Source organism: Falco rusticolus, chromosome 7 (genome assembly GCF_015220075.1).
Source record: "Falco rusticolus isolate bFalRus1 chromosome 7, bFalRus1.pri, whole genome shotgun sequence".
NCBI classification, from domain to species: Eukaryota; Metazoa; Chordata; class Aves; order Falconiformes; family Falconidae; genus Falco; species Falco rusticolus.
In genome coordinates, this window is record NC_051193.1 from 10,303,927 (window position 1) to 10,329,400 (window position 25,474).

The 25,474-nt window shown below is 46.2% G+C and overlaps 1 protein-coding gene across 1 annotated transcript in view; it reads right to left on the reverse strand.

Moving 5' to 3' along the window:
• The window catches only part of SLCO3A1 (solute carrier organic anion transporter family member 3A1), a 144,402-nt gene extending 119,927 nt beyond the window's left edge, over positions 1-24,475 (reverse strand). The window contains exon 1 of the mRNA XM_037395554.1: positions 24,299-24,475. Coding sequence (XP_037251451.1) covers positions 24,299-24,475 — 177 coding nt within the window. The remainder of the gene's footprint in view (positions 1-24,298) is intronic.
• Positions 24,476-25,474: the final 999 nt, after the last annotated feature.

Sequence of the window (25,474 nt, forward strand, 5' to 3'; positions counted from 1 at the left end):
ATGACTCCATGACTGGTTATCCCCTCTTTGGGCTCCCCTTCTATCTGAATACACAGCCTTCACTCTGCAAACACCACCCCACAGAACCAAGGCACAAACCACACCAAGCTTCACTCCATGCACCCAGTCCTTCCCTAGGAATCAACTGCAGTTAGCAAGCAGCAAAAAACCTTGCAGATTCTTGGCTCATACACCAGCACAAGGCCATCAAGGCAGTCAGAGACAGTGATGCACAAACAGGCAATTTGGCTGGCATAGTAGGTCTCTATTAAAGTATATAAATAAAACACTGATCAAAGGGTTTAAACCCTCTGTGGATTGCTTAATGACACTTACAGAATATTTTTGAGAAGACAGGCCAGTTAAGATTTACATAGAAGTTTTAAGTCCACCATGAAGAAGGGAAGATTTAACAAAAAGTGGTTATTTAACACTAAGAAGAGAGAAGCACATGAATAGTCTTCAAATATTTAACACTGCTGTGAAAAGGAATGACCTGTTCTTTGTAATCAAAATAGGCAGGACAAGAAGTGACAGGTTTAAACTGCAGCAGAGATTGCTCAGGTTAAATACAAGGTGGGGAGAAACCAGACTTTTACTGGTAAGGATTGTGCAGCTGAAATATGCTGCCTGGAGAGGCTGCAGAGGTCTTTAAAACAGCAGAGACCAGCATCTGTCAGGAAAGACACACGTATGACTGATCTTGCCATAGGGCAGGAAAATGAACTGGATCATCTCTTGAGAGCTCATCCAGTCCTGATTACATGGTGCAATGAAACACAATGTGGATTTTCTGCAACACTCATAGCACTGATGAAAGTATGAAGATGAAACATTAGGTAGCTCACTTGCTGTCATCTGTGCTCGAAGGAGAAAACTCAGCACATTCTCATGTCTATAGCAGTGTCCCCTCTTATAAAGAAAAAAAAAAATAACAAAAGATATCTTCGACATGTCAGAAATGCCAAAGACTTTTACCTTGGATAAAAGACTATCTTGTTTTTCAGATTGCAGAAGATGAAAATATTTAAGGTTGTCCTAACACAGGAAAGTTTCTCTATGAAAAAAAAGAGATAGAGACCTCAAAGCATATCCAGATAGCCCCTGGATAGAATAAAAATAGCCTCCCACTGGAGGCACCGAAAATCTTTACTGATCAACCTCATGAAGCAGGAGCCAGTCTGACCAACTTTAAAGTATTCTGACAGCAGCTCTTCTCTGGGGCAGTCAGCCTATGTTAGGGTACACCAGGGCACAGTTGGACAAAGAAAGCCCCGTCAGCAACTAAATAGAAAAATGGAAACAACCCACTTCTGCTTTGCATAAGCAAAAACTCCCAAACCTGACCCTGATAAATGTCCAAGTCAGATTTCCAAACTAGACTGTTCTAATGATTTCGGAAAATTCAGCCTTCATCCCATACAGGCAGTTTTCATTTTATACTACCACCGTAATCCTTCCCCTCTAAAGAGCCAAGAACTGAGCAAGGCAAGAAAAAAACCTAAAACAAACTAAAAATCAAATGCTACGACTGAAGGCAACGCAATAGCAATAATTCTTCCCCATGGCAAAGCCAAGTGACGATGTGCATGACAGAGGAAGAGGAGATCGCCACTTCATTTGAAACACCGGGTGGTGGTACCTGCTGGGATGAAACTGATCTGATTCACCAGTGGAAACAATGTCCTCTTGTGTGAGGGCACAGCACAGCCTGTCCCTGCTCCTGCAACCTCGTCTGTGCTGCTCCATGAGCAGTGCTTGAGCACACATCTAACAGCAACATCACTGTTCCCAACCATCCAGGGCGACAGAGCTGAGCAGATGGGGAGAGACATTGCTAGAAAACACTATGTTGGTATTTTCAAAGCAAGGCACACCAAGGTGGAGGGATATGGACAGCATCCCATTGACCCAGGCAGTCCCACAAGACATTCATATGACAGAGCTACATTTATCACCCACAACACTGGGCTGGTTTTATTGCAAGGTGTGATTGCAAGGGCTGATGTAGTCAGACTGGTAGGACTCCAGACTTCAACACCACACAGCAAACACCAACAAAAAAAATCTAAGAGATGCAAAGCCCCTGCTGTGGGAGCTTTCCTTCACACTACTACCTCCAGCACATTCCTAGAGGAACTCAGTTATAGCCGAGGTCCCATGAACACCAATTTTGGCGGAATGAGGAATCTCTCCAAGATGAGTATATAACTCTGAGCATGCAAAATTCTGTCTGTAGTGCCCATTTCTGAGCTGTACCTAGATAGGAAACTCATAATTACTCATTACAGCTGTTTAAACTGAGGCATAGAGAGCCAAATATTAATGAGAGAAATACAGTCAACAAAATTAATTTGTGATGGAATAATTTAGGCTGGAAGATTGAAAGCCAACAGAAGCGATTTCCCAAGGCCAACTGGTATTAACTATCTTTAGAAGTCTCTCCCACATTTTGACCTGGGTGCCAAGTTTTAGGCTTTTACCATACATACATATATATACACACACAAGTCACTAGAAAGCAGCATGGCATTTAGAAACACTCAGATGCCACACCTTACAAGGGTCAGATTTTTGGACAGCTGGATTTCAGATAAGAAACTGCACCATTTCTAAATGCAATTCACAGTGACAGAGACAGTAAATTGGTGACAAACCTGGGAACTAAACCCAGAAGTCCCAGTTCTCATTCTGCTCTTATTTCAGTGGGATTTCAGTTGTTCTCTTCCTTTTTGAAAAAGTTAAACCATTCACAATATAGAAAGAGTCTCACCATCCCCTAACTGTTTCTTGCTTTGCTTTGGTGTAGAGACTGAAACAAAGGGAGGAGGAGGACACTGAACACAAAGAAAACTCCAACCCTCCTGATAAAAGCTGGCAGCTCTCCTTCTTCCTCTGGCTGGACTGCACTGCATTTCCCAGCTTGCTCCTTCTGGCTGTAGCACTGCCACCCAGTGCTACCAGGTCTGCCTTTATTAAGTGGGGTATGGGGTGCTGGGAGGGTATGGTGAAAGAACAATCACATCAGCCTTAAGCATTCAGAGGAAAACAGCATCCAAGTACAAAGTGCTGAGACCAGCACGAGCAGAGTAGCCTCCCAATGCTGACAGTCATGGGGAGGGGGAGGGGGGAATAATATCCCAAAATAAATACAGGGCTGGGAAATAAACTGTCAACATGCAGCTTTTTAGCCAGAGAACACCAGGAACACAACTGCATTACAGCCAGGTGGCTGCAGTGCAGACAGCACAGCCTAAATTTTTGCTTTGACATTGGCTGTGACCTTAAATACACAGGCCGACTACAAAATCAGCGTTAGCGCAGCAGAGATGTTACCGGCATTTATTCAAAACAAACCTCTGCCCATGGCTAGAATCATTCTCCTACTCGCCTCTATACACCACCTTTCCGAGGCTTCCTGCATATAAGGTGTAACCCAAGTACTTGCAGTTTGTGTATGGGAGGCTCCCAGTGCCCTTGTAACTGTTAGGTAAAAAGGCACCGTACTGCCCGTATTTCCTTTCACAAGCCTGCTCCCCAGCAGAGTAGCCATCACGGCTCCTAGACACTAATTCTGTCTATCAAGAGTTACATAAAATGCTGCAAAAGACACAGCAGGTCTCTGTGAAATACTGATGTCACGTGAAAAGCCTGCAAGGATGGGCGCTGAGACCAGGTAGATCATTCAAGAGTTCAGCCCACGTGGATGTTGGTTTAATAGCAGGGATGCGGGCAATGGAGTGGTGCCGCAGATGGACAACCTCATGCTAAAACACAGGGGGAAGCACCAGGAGCCCACATTATTAGCTGTGAAGCTGCTATTTCCTGGCTCCTGTCAATTTACACAGCTGTTTTGCCAGGGCTGGAAAGAATAGATTAAGAGGATATTCAGTTAAAAAAGCTTCTAACCTAAGATGAAAACAGTTACCAGGAAGCTATTACAACAGCCAGTAAAATTCAGGCAGACAAGATACAGAAGGCAGTTTGACCCCAAGAAGTTAGCGGTGTGAAACCACACAGTGGACCAGACAAGCCCAGAGAAACCAGGAGAGGACAGAGGCAGAGAGAGCGTTGCAATCATGGCAAATGCCAGTGCCCATGCTGTTGGGAACAGCACTGGAGCTACAGCTTCATGCAGGTATGCAGCTGTGCCAGAGACAGCTGTACCTTGCCTGCTACTCTTATACCCTCACACCTGTCCTGCAGATTGGTCCTTAGCAAGTCACTGAGGCTCTGACCAGCAACGTACTTCAGCTGCAGCACTGTACACAGCCCTCGATCATACCAGCCTCATTGCCTTTTTCCATGTCTCGAGGCCTCACCACCCCCTTTGATAGGAACTGCCTTTTTATCTCTAACTGCATCCTCTGTCTCCAGTGGGATTTCCATTTCACCCACTGCAGGCATCTCCCACCCAGTTTTGAAGAGCAGCTCCACAAAGATTTCGCTATGGCCATAGAGGGAACAGCAGGACTGTGCCGCTTTTGTTACTCTGCAAGCTCATGCTCCTCCAGACTACGTCTACACCGTATCAGTCAACTGGACTGCTGTAAACTAAATCAGGCTGGGCCTCTGTGCACCTTGCTCGAGCAGAAAGAAGGCTCAGGATCTAGAAAGATCATGTAACCCAGCCATCTGCCTTTCTGTGAATACATTGCCTAACATACAATAACAAGAAGTAACTAAAACTTACCCCATGCTTGCACTATCTCCTCTTCTTACAGAGCCACAGAAGTCTGCACACACACATTTGTCTCTGGTGATTTCGAAGACTAACCTCAAAAGGACCTAGGCTAAACAGGCCTCCTAAATCCACACTAAAACACTCTTCAATGACTGAAAAAGGAAAATGATTTTGCATAATGCACACAGTGATAAATGACCCACATAAAAAAAGAGAAATCAATCACCACTTTAAAATTTTCCAGCCAAAGCAACTTATATTGCAACACCTGTAACTAAATCCAGGGAAGCTTTTGCTGTGCCATTCTGGACTTATTTCAATAATACATGCTCACATTCATCATTCCCGTCTGCCCCAAATCTATACATCTTGGCATTTCTGAACCAATGTAAATTTGTTTTCTCTATAGGCTGTTTATTTTATATTAACGCTCAGCAAAAATGCAACCCACAAACCTGCTTCAAACTATTGCCCCATTTTATCACTAAGAAATGAACTGAAGGCTCGGGCCACTATTACGGAGTCAGAGACACAGTGCATTGAAAATGAATATCATATTGTTCGTATCTCCAATGATCAAGTCATATTCACCCACAGAGCCTACAGATAAGTTCATTGTATTAATAATACATGGTTATATATAGAAAACACATTGACTTTATGCCTGAAGGGTCTTTTTAGAAGGCTTCTTTTTAATGTAAAATACATTTCCTCAGTTATGTAGTAAGAGATCGGACTTGAAGAGACATGTCTGCAGTGCTATGAGGTGTAAAATAATTGCCTGGCAACTATGTTCCCTAAGGAAAACAAACGCAAACCATCTCAACCATCTCCTACAGTCTCCATTAGAGAGCATGGAAACACAAGATTCCTAAGATGCAAAGCGACCACCCCAGCAAAAAAAGCCACTACTTCCACACGCCTCCACCCACTTCTTCAGATGTCACCTCATCCTCTCTTCCAGCAGCCATGGGAGATGAGGTGAGGGGCATCCCCTAGTTGGAGGCAAGTTGCCTAGTTGGAGGCAAGTTCTCCTCCCCGTAGAGCTGCTATCCATGGGCTCAGCCCCCACTGCCACCCACCCACCCTCCCAGCTGACAGCACAGCCACCAGGCTCAGGCTTCAAGCCCAAGTGAACAATGCTGGTCCTCTGGTCTGATGTTTTTTCAGCTCCGTTTTTTAAAACGCGTACAATTCCCTTGGTGTTTTGCCTACTCCTTTGCTATCGGATGATTGGGAGGAGGGCAACAAACTTAATACCCTTTGCCCAGCCCCAGGAACCAGCATTCCTTGCTGCTCCCCACCCTGCTGAAATAGTGAGGGCATCAGGACCTCCCATCTCAGGCTCCTGATCACTTCTTTCAACACCATTTGCGGGCCAATAAAGTCAGTGGAAACTTGAAAGATGTTCTCACCGCAGATGCCGACACCCATGCTGGCTTTGGGCACACCAACATAAGGGAAAGCAGAAAAGGGTGGCGATACAAACACACCCAAGCTGGCTCTGCCTCAAGGTCTGGAAATCATCTCTGCACAGACATTTGCATTCACATGACAGGGATAATAGACGCCGCAGCTGAACCACTGCTGAGAAGTAGGGTGTTATTAGCTTGGCTGTTGCGGCATGTGCCTGTGCTGTTTCTAGGCCAGCACTTGAAAATTTGCAAGTTACTGTACTGGTGCCACGAGAAGTTTGCAGCTCGGATCTATGCTTCACTGGTGTGAAAAATTCATTTTATATTCTAGTGACCAGCTCTGAGATTACTGACACAGTCCAAATTAAACACACATTCAAAGTCAGAATTATCAGGGGCCTGAGTAGAAAGGGTATTGCACTATGCAGCAAGAGAAACAGCACACCACACTCCTGGTTGAGGCAAGACATGTGTTTTTGGCAACCCCTCCTCTCTGGCACCATGCAGAAAACTTTTCTGCCATCTCTTGTACAGCACTGTGCATCTCCTCCCCACATTTCAGTAATCACAGCATCCTGTGCCACTTGCCCGCAGCCAACGTAGGGCACAAAGCACGTGTACCTGCGTAGTCCTTTGCTGGGTTACGCAGCTATGCCACAAAGACAGCAATGCTGTGCACTGCTGCACGCTGCAAACGGAGCAAAGAGCAGCCAGCACCCACAGAAGATATCCTGTTTGGTCAGGAGTTGATATACCAGTGCAAAGCCACAGTTTGTTTCAAAATAGCTTAAACAGAAAAAAAGTCACACGCCTTGGTGTTATGCAGCACATGCAGCAACAGCCAAGTTAAACGAGTGTTATTTTCCACTACTGTAGTGAAACTGGGATCCATACTGATCAAATATGCAACATCAAACCCGAAGCTCTAATCCAGGGAATTGTTCTAGCACATGCAACCGGGCTGCTATCTTCCGCATTTGCTTCCTAAGGATCCTGCACGAGACACAAGGGACTGACCCCCTTCCCTGCCTCCTCTGAGGAAGAGAAGGAGCACTGCTCCATTTCGAGAGGTGTGAACAAAAAGATCCTTGTCAGGGGTGTTACTTGCAACTACCCCCTCACATCCATCATGGAAAGCTAGCGTGAGTCACCAACAGCTCAAAATAGAGCCAGGTACAGAGCACCAGGCCACCGTGAACATCCTCGCAAAACTTGAAAGGCTTTTTCTGCCGCTCTGAAACAGATGTGCATCACCGCTGAGATCTGCTTTTTTTTTTTTTTTTTTTTTTAACCTTTTGAAGTCCCAGCCTACGGTGGTATTATCACAACCGCGGACTGAGTGTCCATGCAAGGTTTCTGCCTCCAAGTCTGCTGTTCAAGATTCACCTCACTGTGTGAAGGCACACGATACTGACACTTCCGTCTCCGACAAGGTATCTACATAAACACATCCAGTGCCAGAATCCATCTGTAGTCTGCACTGCTCTTTAGTAGCACACATTTCTCATGGATATTTGAATCCTTATTTATTTTTTGCATGTTATGTATTTTCATGGAAAAAGCTCATGGATATTTGAATCCTCATTTATTTTTTTGCATGTTATGTCATTTTCACTGGCAGGAAAACAATGCACCATGAGCATGCAAAGTAGTACAGACCTCAACCTTGTAACTGCATCTTTGTGTGCTTAAAAAGCCATAGCACAGAACAGTGCTGCCGGCACATTTCAAACCCAGAAGATGAAGAATTCCATGTGGAATAAGCGTGCAGCAGCAGGGGCTTGTGAGCAGGGGCAGCCACTCAGCTCTGTCAAAGTAAACAGCCAAGGGAAAGCAGCCAGAGCATCTGACACATTCAGAGATGAATCTCCTGTTTTTCCTGTGGCTGGCAAGTAGGTGTACAAAGCCAGATAAAGATCAATTTAAACTGTATATAACAACTCAAATGTAGGCTCCTACTGCATCAAAGGCACTCTTGGCCGCATACAAGACTGGAAACAGATTCATATGTGGGTCCGGGACTCTGCAAACAGGGCACCATCACCCCGGGTTCAGTTCCAGTGGAGAACAGGAGATGAAACTCATGTCTCTAGAAGACTTAACAGAAAAAAAGCCCTTCCTATGCACTATCAAAACACTGGAGAAGCAGGATCCCAAGCTGTCACACTGCAACACCCTCACTTTTCCACCTCCCCAGAACAATACCAGTTTGCTTTTTTATCTAATAAAATATTTCTTAACACAATGTTTTTACACCTGCAGAGGCGGCGTTCTACAATAAACAGGGCTACTCACCACAGCAGACACCGTAATGGAAGCCCGACAAGCAAACCTGTCATGTGAAGGACTTCATGTTATCTTATTTATGATCAGGAGACACAGTTGAATTCAGGGCTAAGGGTTGCATCCGAGTTATGCCACAGTGCAGATCAAGAAGAGAGACCCACAGCGCAGGCTGCAGCAGCCTTCCCAGCTGCCAGGCATGAACCAGGGCAGGAGTGACACAGGCAGGACACTCTGAAGCAGCATTAATAAAAGCTTTGATGGAAGCTGAATTCAGTTTTCACGGTTGGAGGACAACGGTGATTATATAAAGGCTATATACTGAGAGAGGAGGTTTTCTGACAAGTCCTGCTGCTTTTCTCCTCATCTGCTCTGGCTCTGCTGATATCTCTCGTGCTTCACTCCCTACCCAGCAGCAAGGAGGCCTGGCTACAGCAAACGGGAACTCAGCTTAGGGAAAAGTTAGAGGCATTTCTCATCAACCAGTACATGAAATGCTTTAATTTAGTAAGCCTTGGGAAAAAGGAAGCCATTTAGAAGGGAACCAACAAAACGGCCACATTGTGTTGTCAATCCACAGCACCTTGCAACAACCCATAAAAGAAACACCAAATTACCGTAAGCATCTGCAGGTGGACTTAGGGTGTCTCTAGCACCTAACTAGCAACACCCCAAGCTTGTCCCAAAGCCACATGGGCTGCTTGCTTATCCCCATCTCACACCCTGCAGCCCACACAAGAGCTGTCCGTGTCATCCTGCTTATTTGCTAAGTAACACCCTCCCACATAGCTGTTCACAAGCGACTCATCTCTCCTTTCACGTTGTCTCTGTGCAGAGCCAAGGGTACAAACGGGAGCTGCATGCCGGCTGCTGCCAAAGTTCCCGTTGGAAGAACTGGGCAGGTTGGAAGGTAAGCACAGGGGGTTCATGGTGCAAACAGACAACAAGTCACGGCTGGAAGGTGATCTCAAATCTCTTTCCAGGTGAGAACGTGGTTATTACCTGAGCATTTCCTGGGTGAAGAATGGGAGGTGGAAGTCAGAAAGGGCAGACTTGGGACATTTGCATAAGTTTGGCAGTCCCGAGCACAACATAAGCCACGCAACTTTATGTCACGTATCATCAGATCATCTCCCCATTTTGCCACTTCTCAAAGGTAGCAAGCCCCTTTCCTCCCGAACAGAAGGCAACTTACAAGTGTCTTTTAAAATAACACACACAAAATACCATGTAGGGAATAAAAAAAGTCTTAAAGAAAAAATAAATGGGAGATCTAGCTAGAACTTGCAGACTTATCAAAATCTCACTCGTTTCAATGTGTTCCCTGTAAAATGGTGATACAAGCAACGAGATGTCTCACCAGATGATGGGAGCTCTGTTCCTTGGGATTCATTATGAAGTGAGCTATCAAAAAGCCAATGAACAAATGCATCTGCTGAGGCTGTACATACAGATGCTGAATTTCACCTCTGTGACTGCAAGGATTAACAATAACTTGTGTCAGAGACAGGCATCAAACAGCAGCTGACAGAATCCCCTCACTGTAGGATCACCAGACCCGGCAAAAATTCAATGAGCACGTGCAAGGAAAACAGAAGTCAGCACCTCTTCCACTTATCTACCAGAGCCTGACGCGAGTGACAGCACGACAGGGAAAGTTCCCATGGAGGACCACTGCTCCTACAGCAGGGGCACACCAAATTTTGGGAGGAATCCAGAATTCAGGCACGGCAGAGCGGGAATGGTTTTGCATTCAGTGTTCAACACCAAGCCAGAGCCATTCACTAACCAACGGGTTAGTGCAGCCAGCATGAGTGCTCTCTCTTTTCTCCTCGTACTTTCCCATCCTCTGGTTTCCCTTAACCCTGATTTCACAGGTGCATGACAGAAAGCAAGGACAAGAGCTGCACACATGGCTGCAGTATTCCCACCTCCAGTGGGAATCTGTGACCTTAGATTACTCAAAGCAAATGTAAGCTTCACTGGGAGATACACAGCAAGCATAGGGAAATGAAAGCCATTATGCATGAAACCAAACAAAACAAAGCCCCTGATATTTCAGCAAAGTGGCCCATGCAGCCCCTGAACATGAGTTTCTGAAACTGGGAGATGATGCTAGTGGACATGTGACGGAGAAGAGGAATAAAACTAGTCCAGTTTGCATGGAGGAAGCTGGAAAACTGGCACCTGCATGAGCCTGTCCGCAGGTTACATTTAACAGAGAGGGTTTGACTGCTGGAAAGATCATTCTTCACCCAGTCTTACTACCTGCTATGCTAGAACTTTTGTCTTCTTTAACCCAAGCTTATTAAAGTTTTCCTCACAACTCCATGCCCATTTTCTTCCCATCACACATACCTTCCTCAGCTGTTTCAAATCCCATGTTTTAATCTCCTTCCACAGTTCTTCACCCATCCTTCACAGACAGCTTCTACATTAATTTTTATTCTCTTTATACTCAGCTTCTCCCTGGTTCCTGCCTCCCCAAGGTACTAATTATAATACAGTTTATTAGCCAGGCACATAACATTTGGACTCTAAATTTGGCCTGCTTTAAACGACGCTAGATACCACGGAAGCAGTCCACTGCAGTCAGTAACAGGGAAGGTGATTTTTGAGAAGTGCTTTAGTGGCTTTGGAACAAGAGTCCCGTTTTCAAAGAGACACTTGGAGTAAGTCACTTCTGTCAATGAGAGTATGGGTCAGAAAGCATCTTTGAAAAATAACACCCTCAGGCTCTTTTAAAATCCACCACTAGCGAAGAGCAAGCAAAGCAGCCCCAAGAAGTCTTTTCCTGAGAACGTTCAAAAAGTAAAGGGCTAGATGCTTCATCCCTGTGGTTTCAGGCAGGTGTGAAGGAAGCAGCGATACCATTCAGGCTGGCAACAAGGCTGCATCATAGCCCAGGGTCAAAGGAGAAGCCCCACACAGCAACCACAGGTTGCAACCACACAAAATTATCAGCCCATTAATTCATTTAATTCAACTTACTACAGTAGCAGATACAGACCTGGTTCAGGGTCTAAAGCCAGGGCGCCTCTTTCATTCCAGTTACCATCACTGTAGCATCTGAGTGCCCATCATCCCAGCCCATAAGGTGTCCAAAGCCAGAGAACACCACAGCTAGCAGCACATTTGCTGATGAAGAGAAAAAGCCCCAAGAAGGCCTGGGGAGGTCCATAACCAAGCCAGGCATGAGCCCAAACATCCCTGGTCTGCATCTTCACCAGAAAATACAAAGAACAGTTGTTCCTCAGCCAACAAGCATTAGTTCACAGGCAAAGCTGTCCTCTCCCAAGTCTGCCACATGTCGCATTGTCCAAATGCAAATAAAAACTGTTTCTCTGGGCATAAGCATTAGCCTTGACTGATGACAGGAGTCAGTTTGGACATGACAGCTCTGGACAGCAAGCTGCAAAGTAAAAGTCTGGCATGAAAACATTACCCATGTAGCAGGAATGTTCCTCTGTCTCTGCCAAGATGCCACCATCAACAGATTCTGACTAGCCAGTATTGGCTCAGAGGAAACAAGTTGCTGTTCCCCCTTCATTTAATCTCTCACTTGCATGAGCAGCAGGGGCGAGGGAGAGGGCAGGGAAACACACAGTGACACGGGCTCCTGGAAACACTCCATGAACTTAATTTTTTGTGACGCTGTCTGGATACCAAGAGTTCTGAGTGTAATCAGGATGCTGAGAATCAAATTGAAAGTGTCTGAATCTATACACTATGCACCATAGGGGGCAAACAAAGGAGAAAGCAAAGGTCATTTTAGTTTCAATTGCATTTCCAGTGCAGCAAAGTTCTGTGCATCTCTTAAAGATCCCATACTTTGAATCCTCAGTGTGATGCCTAACAGAAATCCATAATGTTTTGGTCAAATTCAACACTGGAATAATCAAATTCAACACCAGAGTAACCAGGCACTCCATTCCTGCTAAAAGGGACTGTTAACTAAACCAGAAGACCCCACTTTGCTGCAGGCCATTTGCAGAACATCTTTGTCCATTTTGGCCAACCACACCCCCAAACAGTAATGCCATCTCAGAGCAAGTCATTTTGAAGATGGGGACACAGAAGTATTGAGCTGGACATTACAGGAGAGCCTGGGAAAAAACCCCAAACATCCAGACATGAGACCCTATAGCCTTATACTGATTCCCAGGCTCGCTGTGGCTTCCACAAGAAAGAAATCCAATTCAAGGGAGCCATGTAATAACTATTTGCTGCAACCCCACTTGAAGGACTTTCTCCATACCTAAAAGGAGCCCTCCAACAAGTTAAATTCTGTCTTCCCACCCTCCATCCTAGACTCTCCCTCCCTTGACTCAAAATCCCAATTATGCAGTCATCAACTGATTTCAAGCCCTGACCCTGCCGAAACAAAAAACTTGTGTCCTGGAAGAAAACAAGCCAGTTTCTCCTGCCAGCATCCCTCTGGTCCAGCAACGCAGTGAAAGCAGAAAGAACTTTGCATCCAGATTTACCTCCGAGCTGTTACCCTGCTAACCAATTGCTCACTGGATACCTGCCCACAGAATACCAAACATGCAGCTTATTAATGTGGGAGCATCTTGAAAACTCAGAAAATGGCAAGAGACCCTGGGAACTGTTCAGAGATACACTTCAAGAGTTGCAATTTGAAAATGGCACAGAACTCATTCTAGAGGCTGCATCCAGTATTTCCCAAAAGTCATTACACACAACTACAGTAATTCATTAGGGATCTATTTAAATAAGGCGGCAAAATAAAAATTCTGGCAAAGTGCTTGTCCAGCATTGAATTAAACTGTATGATTCAAATCAATAAATGCCATCTCAGCTACGAGAGTCTACACCATAAGCCCCAAATGCTCCCACAAGACATAGCAAGAAGAAGTTTGAAACTTCTGCCTTCTTGGTAAGAGCTAGCACTGAGATTAACAGCAACACAGCAGCCTTGATGCAGCCTAATCCACAGAAAACACTGGACTTCTGTGTAGGGCCAGCATTTGAGAAAGCTTGTACAGTTGCGCCAAATGAGACAGCAAACCCACAAAGCTGTGCCTCTAGCACATGGTTTGCTAGCGTGGCTTAACTTCAATAGCCATCAAATAACTCCCAAGCTGTTTCTGGAATCCATTCATTCACAGAGAGATTTGTCAATGCAGAAGTGGCCTCAATTGAGCAAATAAACTCTTCGAAGTGAATGGTTTATCTAGGTCCATGGAATACTTGAAATTTTCCCTTTTCAGCCTTTGCTCTCCAGTTCTTTAAAGTTGGTATGTCTGAATCCCAAAGGCTACGGGAAAGCTTTTCAGTAACTCCAAGCCAGCTCCCTTGATATACAGGGTTTTTTTGAGTATTAAATATCACAGATCATAGCAAGAGAAGAAACTGAAGACAAAACCCAACTTACGGGTTTTGTCATAACACTGTGACCCAAGGGCTCCAGTAAGCCATGTGGCTTTTGATAACACATTTTGATGACAGAAATACAAACTTGGGGCCAAAGCACCCCTCTTTGAACTGAAGCTGGAAAACACGAGCTCAGTGGGCATTCGCTGTACCGAGCACCTTGGACAAGACCAACTACAGGATCACCCAAACCAACCGATAATACAAAACTCATCACCACCCTTCACAAACAAGCACCCTAGACAAGGCATCCCTTCAGCTAACGCGTCTGTCCCTCAGCCAGCAGCTGTGCTGACTTCAGACATAAGGACCTGCATTATAACTAGCCATAGGCAGCAGGAAACAAAGTGTGCATCTCATGCAGAGGCTGAAAGGCCCATTGTAATTAACCACTCTCGGCCCTGTACATTGAACAAGACAAAACCAAACCCCACAGTTTTCCTTTGCTGGTAAGCCCCCAAAATGCTGCCCATTATTTCCCATAAAAGCTCTATACGCCCAACGCTTTCTCTGCCCATCACACAAACTGCAGCACTTGGCATCAGCTATGGGGAAGGTTAATCCCCACAGTAATGAAATTTTACAGACAGCGCCTGCAGGACAGAAAGAATATCACCATGCTTTCATCACACAGACACGTGTTTCTCCTTGGGCTGAACCTAACTGCTGCCCAGCAGCACACCACAAAAAACGGTGGCTGACCACAAGCCGCAGACAGGATCCCAGCACAGGGAAAACCATTTACCCAGCGCCAGCCAACGTTTCTGCAAAAAGGCATGTCAGTGCTCAAACACAATTTACGGTTTACTTTAGCTCATGGGTGAGGCCGGATGCTCTCCCAGCAGAGCACAGCGAGCATCCGATGGAGACATGCTCCCAGTGAGCCTGGGAAGAAGGGGTGGGATGGGGGGAAGGTGATGTTTTAATTTTTGCCTTTGTTCTAAACTTTCAAATCTGTTTTAACTGTCAATAAAAATTAATTTTCCCCAGGTCAAGTCTGTTTCGCCCCTGACAGTAATTGCTAGTCTTTATCTCAACCTACGAGCTTTTCACCTCATTTTCTGCCCCCGCTCTGTTGAGGAGTGAGAGAGCGGCTGGGTGGGTGTCTGGCTGCAGTCCAAAGTTAACCCAGCACAGTACTTAAAGCTTCAACTTTTCTCTTTTAAAGAGTATCCACCTTGCTTGGTTAAGAACAACTTGACAAAAATAGCTTGACTAAACCATGACAATTACAGCTCTTCCTGCAGCTCAGAGAAACTATGAGAAGCAAGGCACAGGACTGAAAACCTGCAAATCTAAATACAAGGTTTTCCTCTTTAAAAATTGGGACCTAGTTATATATTATTTTTCTGTCTTTTCCCAGTTATGGGAAAAGAAAGAATCAACTCATAATTTGGCATCTCAATACAACATGTAACACGCAAACCATGTCAGGATGAGTAGTAAGCATGTTTCCAGCAGATGAAAGTCATTAGCACAGCACAACAAGCAGCAGGACACCACTGGGGGCATTCCTCCTTCAAATTTTTCAAAGTAAGTTTCTTTTAGTCAGTGTTTTTAGCTTCTCTTTTGGAACCTTCTAATGCTGTTCCTCTTCTCCCTTGACATTTCTCAGTATTGACCTGTGTGTCTGTACATAAAGGTCTGGTGTTACTCAGAGGTGCAGGAAACTTGCCCTGCTACTGTATCAAGCAAGGCACATGTCGGTCCTCCTGCAGCCTCTCAGAGTTTCCCTCCAAGGCAAAGCGTGAGGTTTGGCCCACACTCCAGCATCCGAACACTCCCAAGCAACTCTCTGATCTACTGCTAATGATGTGCCAAACTATGTCTGCACAAAACTAAGGAGAGAAGTGGAAGGAGGCAGCAGCTCTTTCACATCCTCCTTTTCAGAAACACAAAACAAGAACTCCAAAACACCATTTCTGCAGCTCTTCCTGTTGAAGTTCTACCGGAGAAAACAAAGACCATTCATTGTTTAACACTGTGGGCTGCAGTCCTATGAAGCTATGGTGTTTTCTCACTCCCTGTTATCCCACTGGAGAATTAAAGGGATGAAACCAATCTGAAACTATAGAAAACTCAGAACTCTGTCCTGCTATGGCAAACATACTCATCACTGCTATCCTCTGCCCATCCCACACTTGAACGTGGGTGCTCCCAACAGCTTTCAGCTGGAAAAGCTTCATCTAATACAGGTTACAAGCAGATTCCAGGAAAAATACTTACTTTTCACCTTAAATTATTCTATAAATTTATGTATCTGATTTAGGAACACAGAAGGCACCGCTACCTGGCACCTTGACTGTAAAGCAATTCCACATCACTTGATTAGATTCTTCAGGTAGTAGAATGTTAACTATCACTTTAAAATACACATATACAACATACACTTCAATGCTGTTTCTTACATATTGATCTCATTGATTTGGTGCTGATTTCAGTTCAGCAAAAAAAACCAACTTGGGGTGGGGGGAATATACATTTAAAAAATGAAAAGTGAAAGGTTTCTGTATTGTTCCACACCCACACCCCACAACTCTTCCCAAACAGCCAAGCTTCTTTCAGTTTCTTTGTGGTAGGGTTTGTAGTTGCCTTTTTATTAGGAAAAAAAATAATAGAGGAAATGCTGGATTCAGATGCAAACATCAAAGCACAAAAAAAACCCCACTTGAAAGCAAATCTGCATTGTTGCTTCAGAAGCCATAATGCTGGGTGAGTCACGAAGACCTCAATACAACTGAATTATCCGGGTTCCTTCAAGAACTTCACTGTCGGTTTATGGATTACCATAAACTGAATTTTAAGTCTTTTTCCACTTTCAGTAAACTAAAGCATTATGAATTATACAGGTGAATGGCACAGTAAGTGTTTTAAAAGGACATTTAAATATGAAAAATATGACAATTACAGCAATCCTTGCCCAGAAAATAGATCATTACGTAGCATGGAAAAACAACTTCTGTGCTTCCACACCTGCCCTCACAGCCACTTATCTAAAAGTCACTGGGCCTGCAAACATGCAAAAATCATCCATGTGATAGCTGCAGACACCAACAAGATAAAGGTGTTAAAGAAACATAGGGAAATGAGCTAGCTGCGTGGTGAGGAGAAAGGATACTATGAAGGGAGGAGCAGCAGAGAGAAAAAGCAAAAAACAAATCAAAGCAAATTGCTTTTCTTCTTGAACCATAGAAAATAAACAACAATGATGATAAATATTCAAGCAATCCTGAAATAAAGATTTTGCTTTTATGCTACAAGTAGTCATCTAAAATTACCGAGTATGTTCAGGCACTGCTGCAATACGAGCCCCAGTAAAAGATCTTCAACTTCAATGCAATAGGCACTGTGCAACAGCAGCAGGAGGGGACCTGCCTTCTGCACATCAGGAAGGAAGATTTGGGTATCAAAATGCAGAAGCACATCACATTTATAATAATGCTGGAAAGGGGAAAGCTGCTAACTGAGAGCTTAAGAAATCTGATTTTTGTTCTGAGGTCTTTCCTAGGTTTGCTAAGTGAAGAGGGGCAGATCCAGTCCTACCTGTGCCGCAGATCTTCATCCCTACACGATTACAACTGCATCTCCGCTTAAAATCTGGGAAAAAAGGAGCAGTTCCTTTTCTGCATGCTTTGATCCATCCACTCAAACCGAAATATCTCGGATGCAGGGACCATCTCACTAAGCATTACAGAACGCTTCCCGTAACAGGGCAGAGCCCTCCCAGCACCAACGGGAAAAAGTGCCAGACACTCCAGGAACTCCCTAAACAGCTTGCTATCACTATAGATTGTATTGACAGTTTATGAAGTGTGGCAGTGTGAAATCTCTCCTTAGTGGAGCCGGCAACGCTATTTGCATTGCAGTATGCATCTACAAAGAGACAGAGTCTAATGGTTGCTCCAAGGTGACCTGGAGACGGGACTCTTGGGGTTCTAGTCCTGGTTTTGCGGCAGAGTTATAATGAAACCTTGTACATCAAAATCAGTGGCCCATTTTTCTATGCGATAGGAAAAATGAATTCTTCAAAACCTCACTGGTACACTTAAAGGAGTTCCTACACAAAGTATTATCATGTGTTTATTTAAATTTCCTTGGATGATGCTTAAAATAAATCACTTTGCAGCTTCATCTGGTGTCAATCAGAAGACAAAGCTACACTAATTCATCCAAGCTGCAACCTCACCCCCTAAATAGTATGCCATTGTTTAATCTTGCTACCACGAAGGAATAACTACAGACCAAGGAGTATACAAGTAAGGATTATTATACACAGAGGACAAATTCTTCCTGATGAATTGCAGAGTAACTCTTTGGAATCAATAAGTTTACACTGCTGTAGCAGAACAGAAGCTGGCTTTTGGTTCTTTACAATACCCTAAGAGTAAGGGAAAAGAAAGCCCATGCAACCCGAGAGACACCCCTCTTTGGGAAACGGGGAGTATCTGCCCTGCCTTGCAGAGAAGAGGAGGGATCACAGTTCAGCTGAGCCCTCCGTGGGACAGGGGCTACGTTACAAGTTAAAGAGTCACACTGCATAAAACTACTAAGAACACAGACCTTCAGACCAATGTAATCTCTGATTTAATTCAAGATCCCTTTAAACCTCAGCTGCATTAATACTGCAGGCCATTAAAACTCAGAGAGCTAGTCGTCACATAGTCAAACAGCAAATGCTAAAGGGGTTTTGGAAGCGAAGGCTGGCCAAAAGAAATGAGACACTGGTTTTACAACGGACCGTAACATTTCTAACAGGCTGCTCTTTCTTTCAGGGCTTACAAACATTGCTTGGCCCTTACAGAGAAAAGGAAGAACTGCCAAACTTTCCACTAAAAATAGTTTTAAAATTAAACACTAAAATCAATTAGTCCACACACTCACCCATCAAGTGCATTTTGCCTTTAAAAGCATTTAACAAAGAACGCATCAGACTGCAAGTCTGGATTTACTCTGCAAATGGCACACAGTATATAATGTAAAGAGTTAAACATGTTATCTCTACACCATTTCATCTATTAATAGCAGATAAAAGAAAACTTTAAAGTATAAATGCCAGTTACCTACAAGCCTTCCTGGTACTCAAAAATCCAGCCTACACCTGGATCAGAATTAAGTTTCCTCTTATTTATATGCCGTTTTGATGCTAATGAGCCAATGCCACAGTCCTGACTGAAGCCCCACAGGACTAAATCAGGCATCAGAACCCAGAGCTGGATCTGGTTTCTCCTCCACCCTGGAGTCAGGGACCCCTGAACACCAAAAGGCTTCTTTGAGAAGAAATATTAATATAGTCAAAAGAGCTAGTTTAGCATAACTTTCTGTGCAACTCAGCTGCAAAACAGACAATATTCTCTAATGGGAAAGGCATACTAGAAACAACTTTCCAGAAATAACATTGTCAGCTAAGATATATTAAGGGAAAATGAACTGTAAGCAATAACCAGCCAATGCTTGGCAATCTTCATCCCCACTAAAACATTTATTTTCACTCCATGGTTTTTTTTCCCCCCCTTAAATACCCCGGTGACAAATAAATTATGAGCATTACAGCTAATTTATTACTCAGCACTGCTGAGGGCTGAGAATGGAAAGAAAAAAAGAAAAAAAAGACAGCAGTATTTTAAAGCCGATTCTTATTCTAGGAAAATAAATACTTTAATAAAAACTATAATAAATTCAAGGGGAAAAACTGTTCTTGCAGTTAAGTCATCGGACTGAAACACCTGAAACTGGAATTCATTGCCCTGCCAAACTCTTCTCTGCCCATGCTGAGGCCATTCGGGCTCTGCTGCTGTTAACTAAGCAAAACCTTTATCAATAGCTTCAGCTACAGATTCAAGCTCTCAGTCTCTGCCTCAGTTTCCCCATTTGTAACATTTCTCCCACCCAGTTTACTCAGACTGCAAACACTCAGGGGCAAATTCTTTAGCACAGCACCAAGCTCAACAGAAAGCTTTGAAGCACCGTGGCACTCCTGTCAAAATTGTCTTTAATAACATCCTCCATGCAGACCCCTCTACTGAGTAGAGGTTCAAGTAGGGTTTGACTGGGTCACTACAACAGGAGACAACTGCTTTCTGCATCAGGAAAACAGTATGGTATTTGTCACATTTCACACAGGAGTGGGAGGGGTTGTGCACCAAAGCAACTTAAAAATCCAAGAGACAAATTCTGCTTTTAATCCCTTAGTTCCCTGGTGTCCATCTCACAGGACCCCTATTTCTGTTAGTTCCAGCAGGAATCCTTTGAAGATTAACTTCTGTATTTACCTTTTATACCTTTTTTTTTTTTTTCCCCTGAATAAGGAATTTAAAAGTTTTCATTAATATCCCAGCAGTGATAAAACTGAACAGAAGGAGGCTGTCTCAGAGACCACATACACACACACAGTCTCACCTGGACTCACCCAGTACTATTTTTACTGCAGATAGGTTAAGAGGGCTTTTGCAAGCTGCAGTCAAACACTGCTGCACCGGCAAAGCTCTAGCTGGGAAGTTAAGCGCCGTTCAAAAGTTTTCATTCAGCAAAACAAGAAACAATTTGGCATTCATTCCCATGCAAACACCGATGCACCCTCCTTGGGAGGGTCCAATTATTTTCCTTTCCATCTCATGCTTAGGCCAGTCATCCTCCATCACTTGATAAAACACATGAATAGCTGCATTCAAAGCTGCAGCAAACAGAGACATCTCAGTAAAGCTCTGTAAAAACAGCTATCTGGAGCACACCAAATAACTGTTTCTCAGCGCGCTTCCCATATGCATGCCCTTTATCTAAAGAAGCCCATGACTTTGGCAGATGTTGGATGCTTGCAACTAGGTCAGTTCGAACCGGAGCAAGTCGAGGCTAAAGGCTAGGGAGAGAAAATGAAATTGCGCTCCTGCTCCACAAACTGTAGCTGTCAAACCGCGAGCTCTTTGCCTTCTGCTAAAGCAGGCATTTCACCACTGGCTAGGCAAAAGATTTGACTGGCAGGGTGAGGAAATGCCTCGGCGATAAACTGTCAGGAGCGCTTGGAACGTTATTACCAGTTAAAATACTCCAAAATATAATGCACGTAGGAATTCAGGGGGGGGGGGGATGGACAGGGAGGGGAGTGTTGCCAAGGTATGTGAATCAGCCTTATCGAAATCCTCATCGCTGCACGGCCAGCATGACTGATCACACTGCTGCATTTGCCTGAAAGGCACAAGGCTCCAGCTGGAAAACAGAGGTTCCAGCCTTGCCCTCCTCGTGCCATCTGCATCAGTAACGCTCGGCTCTTTAATCCATGGACCTACGCTGCAGGAGAGCAACTGGGGGTGGAAATCATCTGGGCTTTTAAAAGTTGCTGCAAAAACCCTGAGTAACTTCTGCAGCAGGAATGCCTGCAGAGTACAGGCAGCATTTTTCCCGCTGCCACTGCAGTTGCTGGGAAATTCAAGTTTCCAAAAGCACGCAGTAGTAATTAGATGAAACCAATAAATGCATACACAAAACCTTGCAAGAATATGCAAATAATAGGGTGTATTCAGCAGCCCCAGAAATTAAGGCAGCAGCGCAGGCTTGCATTTGCATAAACTATGCAGGATATGGCACCAAGTCATTTTGGAACACGTGCATTTTGCGAACAGCAAGCACAGTAACTGACAAATATTTTGGAACGTGACATTGATCAAACACTCCCTAAAACTTCACACAAGAACCTCAGAGACATCGTCCTAATTAACTATAGACATCCACTGTTGGCATCCTGGGGTATTTCCACTGCTGAGTTCTGTGGGAAAAGAATTGGACTTTATAGATTTTTATCAGCATTTATTATTTATAAAGCCCTGTTGGCAAGCACAATGTTTTATGAACAAATAAAAGTGAATGAGCTTTGCTTCAAAACCACATAATGAATGAATGTATACTTTGTACATATATTCAAGTGGGCGCTGCTCGTTTATTGTACAGTGAACATGGAAAAAAGAAGTTTTTACATCTCTAAAAAGAAATAATAGTATCCACTTCTGAATGTACTGACATGAAAGCCAAGCCCCATCAAAACCGAGCTCTTCAATCACTCCTAAGAAGCCAAGCCCCTGCCTTGTTTTCTTAACAAGCTGAGTTTTTGCCCTCATGGTCTCCCTGTGCATGGCAGACAAAAACCGAGGAAACCAACTTGTCGCCGTATAAGGCAAAAAAAGGTTTCTCTTCCTGAGTTACAAATAACTAGGGAAAGTCACACATGTGGCCAAGCAAAGCAGAAGTATGAATACAGTACTTGCTCACTGCTGACAGGCTAAAATTAGTAGTTTATTCAACTGCCCAGAACTACACACTGTGGCTGTCCTCCGCAGCATCTCCCTATTTGTCTGCCTGCCTGTTTGCTCTCTGCTTTGTCTCGCCCGCTAATTTGTCCCTCGGGAAGCAGCCCGGCACACCACCGCCGAGCCCAACAGCTCCTGTGCATCCCAAGAGCCTGAGTAAATGAACATCCACTTGCAGTCACACCTGGGCAACTCTGCAGTGCCTCCACTGATCTCACCCCAACACAGCACCCGAGATCAGCACTTGGCCCCACAGGACACTCAGTCTGCAAAACCTATTAGGTCCTCCACGCTTTCCATCGAGCATCTTTCCTGCTCCAGCTCTCGCTCCCCCATGACACCTGTAAGCACAGCACTCACCCACATTCGCTTTAAGCACACATTTACCCTCCAAAGATAATTCCACATTTGCATCTGCTCGTTGTATGAAGAGCTGCGTGGCATTTACAATGATGGCAGATAAATTATACAGGGAACGGAGGAACACTTGCCCAGTGCAGCTGGGCCACTGCTTATGCATGCTGAGGATTGTTTTGAGTTTAGTTTTCTTTTTTTCTTCCCCTCACTGACCAGTTGTCTCTTACTGGTTGTGGATCTGCCTGGCCATGGGGCACAGTGCCATGCTGGTCAGAATACAGTCCTGGAGAAGGGCAGGGGAGGGAGAAAGCTGCACCCCAGCTGAATTAACCCCTCTGAGGAGGAAGGCAGGACTCAGAATAGGGACCGCAGCCCTGTTTTCCAGCCAGTGGGGCTGGGATGCGTGAAACTCTCCAAAGGAGCTAGTGTGCTACTCCGGTACAGAGCACGCCACGGGAGCTGGGGAAAAACAGGAAAGAAATGCTAAACTGGCAAGGAGAGAGCAGTGCAGAGGAGTTTGAGGAAAATGCCACACTAGAGACTATTACTGCTGATCCTACGCTCAGACACTGTAGCGAAGCGTGCCAGTACACACACCTCTAGCCAGATCTATACGTTTCCAGCATACCGGTGCCCACCAGGCGACACCAACTCAGCAGGCTCTTCCTTGGCCATTACTTTGACAGAGGTTTACCCCCACTCATTCACGCTGACAGCTCATTTTGCAAGTAGCTCATAGGAAACAACGTTATTTACTTACTAAGGTGTTACTCACATAGAAGAGGCATGTCCCCATCTGGCTCCTACAAATTAAGTGATCCCCACCTATATATTCCCAGGGTACAGCGCTGCTGAATTTATCTCAACAGATGTGATGTAGTTTCCTTTGGAATTACAAATACGTTTCAAACTAAACTTACATGTTTTATTATATGGAGGTAACTGCTAATTTCCATGTTATATTAATAGGGAATACTAACCATGCCACATACCTTAAAAATTACAGATCACATTCAGTACAAATCTGCATAAGTAGTTTGAGCATGTGAGAGAGGAGCAGCACTAAATACCAAACACAAGTACCAAACGCCGAGATGTTACACTTGCTGTATGTTACGTGTATGGCCTCAAAAAGCCTCAGAGATTATGAATACATTTCTTTTCCATGGAAACTATAATTCTCAAATCCGGCAAGCTATTTTGAGAAATTTAAATCAACTATACACTTGCATCTGCTGGAAGAAGAACACTTCATTTGCACAGGCTGCCTCTCGGCGTATACTGAAAGGCACAAGCCCAGCCGTACGGACATCTTTCCAACTCTTCTACTACAGTTCTGCCTCTGACACCAAGCTCCCTGTGCAGATTCAGTGCAAAGCCTTCTTCCGACCGTTCCCTACCCAGCACCAGGGCTTACGGGGCCGCTGGGCTTAACACGGCCGAATCACTTGAGGAGGGCAAGGAAAATTAGGGACGCGGGAGGCATGATGCAAACGCCTCCCTAGATTATCTTGGTACTCACTGAGCGCAAACCGAGAGGGCTGGCGTTTGATCCGAGTTAGCGGCCAGCTCGGATGCGAGCGGCAGCGATGAGCCCACCCGGCGGGGCGCGGGGGGGCGGCGGCTGAAGTTACCGGGCGGGGGGCGGCAGGAGGGCACCCCCGGAGCTGCTGAGTCATTTCAGCCGCGAAACGCTGGGCTGCTGGAAACCCACCGGAGGAAGGGGGGAGGGGGGGGCTGCCCCGGCTGCGAGGAAACTTCCCCTCCACTTCTGCCGCGCATCCCCGGGCGCGGCGCCCCCCGCCCGGCAGCGGCTCAGCCCCCCGCGGGGCTGGGCAGGCACCGCACCGCGGGCCGGCTGCACTCACCAGGTAGGCGCCCACCGTGCCCTGGGCCAGCATCAGCGCGCACTCGGACACCAGGAAGAGCTGGATGCTGGAGAAGCAGGAGACCTTCCTCCGCCGCCTCCGCTGCCGCGCCGCGCCGGCCCCCGGGAGCTCGCTGCCGCCGCCGCCGCCGCCCGCCGAGCCCCGCTTCCCCGGCATCCTCCCGGGCCCCGCCGCCGCGGGATGGCGGGCCCCGCGGCTGCTCCGCGCCGTCCTCCGCCCCGGGGTGCCAATCACAGCGGCAGCCCGCGGCGGCCGCCTCTCCGCCCGCGGGCTGCTGCCATGGCCAGCTCGCCGCCGCTCGCCGCCGCCTCCTCCCGTCTCCCCTCCCCTCGCCCTGCCGCGCTCCCTCGCTCCGCCGGCCCCGCGCAGGCCGGATCCGCGCCCCCGCCGGCGAGGGGCGGGGGAAGGCGCGGGGCTGGCGCCGCGGAGGCTCCGCGGCGGGCGGGGCGGCCCCGTCCCGGGATACGCGCGGGGCGGCTCCGGGGGCCGCCGCACCCCCCGGCTGCCCCCCGCGCCGGCGCCTCCCGCCGCGGAGCCGGGGCAGGGGCAGGCTGAGGGCACGGCGCCCCCCGGCAGCGCCCCCCCCCCCGCCCGGGCGCCCCGGTGGCGGGCCGGCGCCCCTTTCTGCGGGGCCGAGGGCGCCCCTGGAAAAACCGCATGTTCCGAGAAATAGAGCAGCAAAGGGGCGGCGGGTGGGGGGCGTCGTGCGTGGCCGTGCCGCTGGCCCCGGGGCGAGCGCCTCTGCGCCGGTGTCCCCGGCCACGTGTCCTCCTGGCGGTGCCTTTCCTTGTCACCCCCACCTCGAGTTCGAGTTTCAAGAGACAGTGCTTGTAAAAACCGCTCACCATCACTTCTACGGTTACAGATCGCGTTCCTCGGCGGCGTAACCGCTAAACCTGACCTGCCGCGCTCCTCCGGCTCACGGCTGGACCCGCGCCGGGGGCTGCTGCCTCCCTCCTTACCTAGGAAACTTCCAGTGAAGCTCTGTCTGTTCCTACTGGGATGGCTATGGCCTTTGACAGGAACATTTTTGGAGGAAGCACCGGTTACATTTTGCAAAAACAACTCTGCTTTGGTTCGTAAATTTCACTTTCACAGGCGGTTGAGGCTTCCAAAGGATGCTACCTCTGCAAATGAAACTTGAGAACACTAATT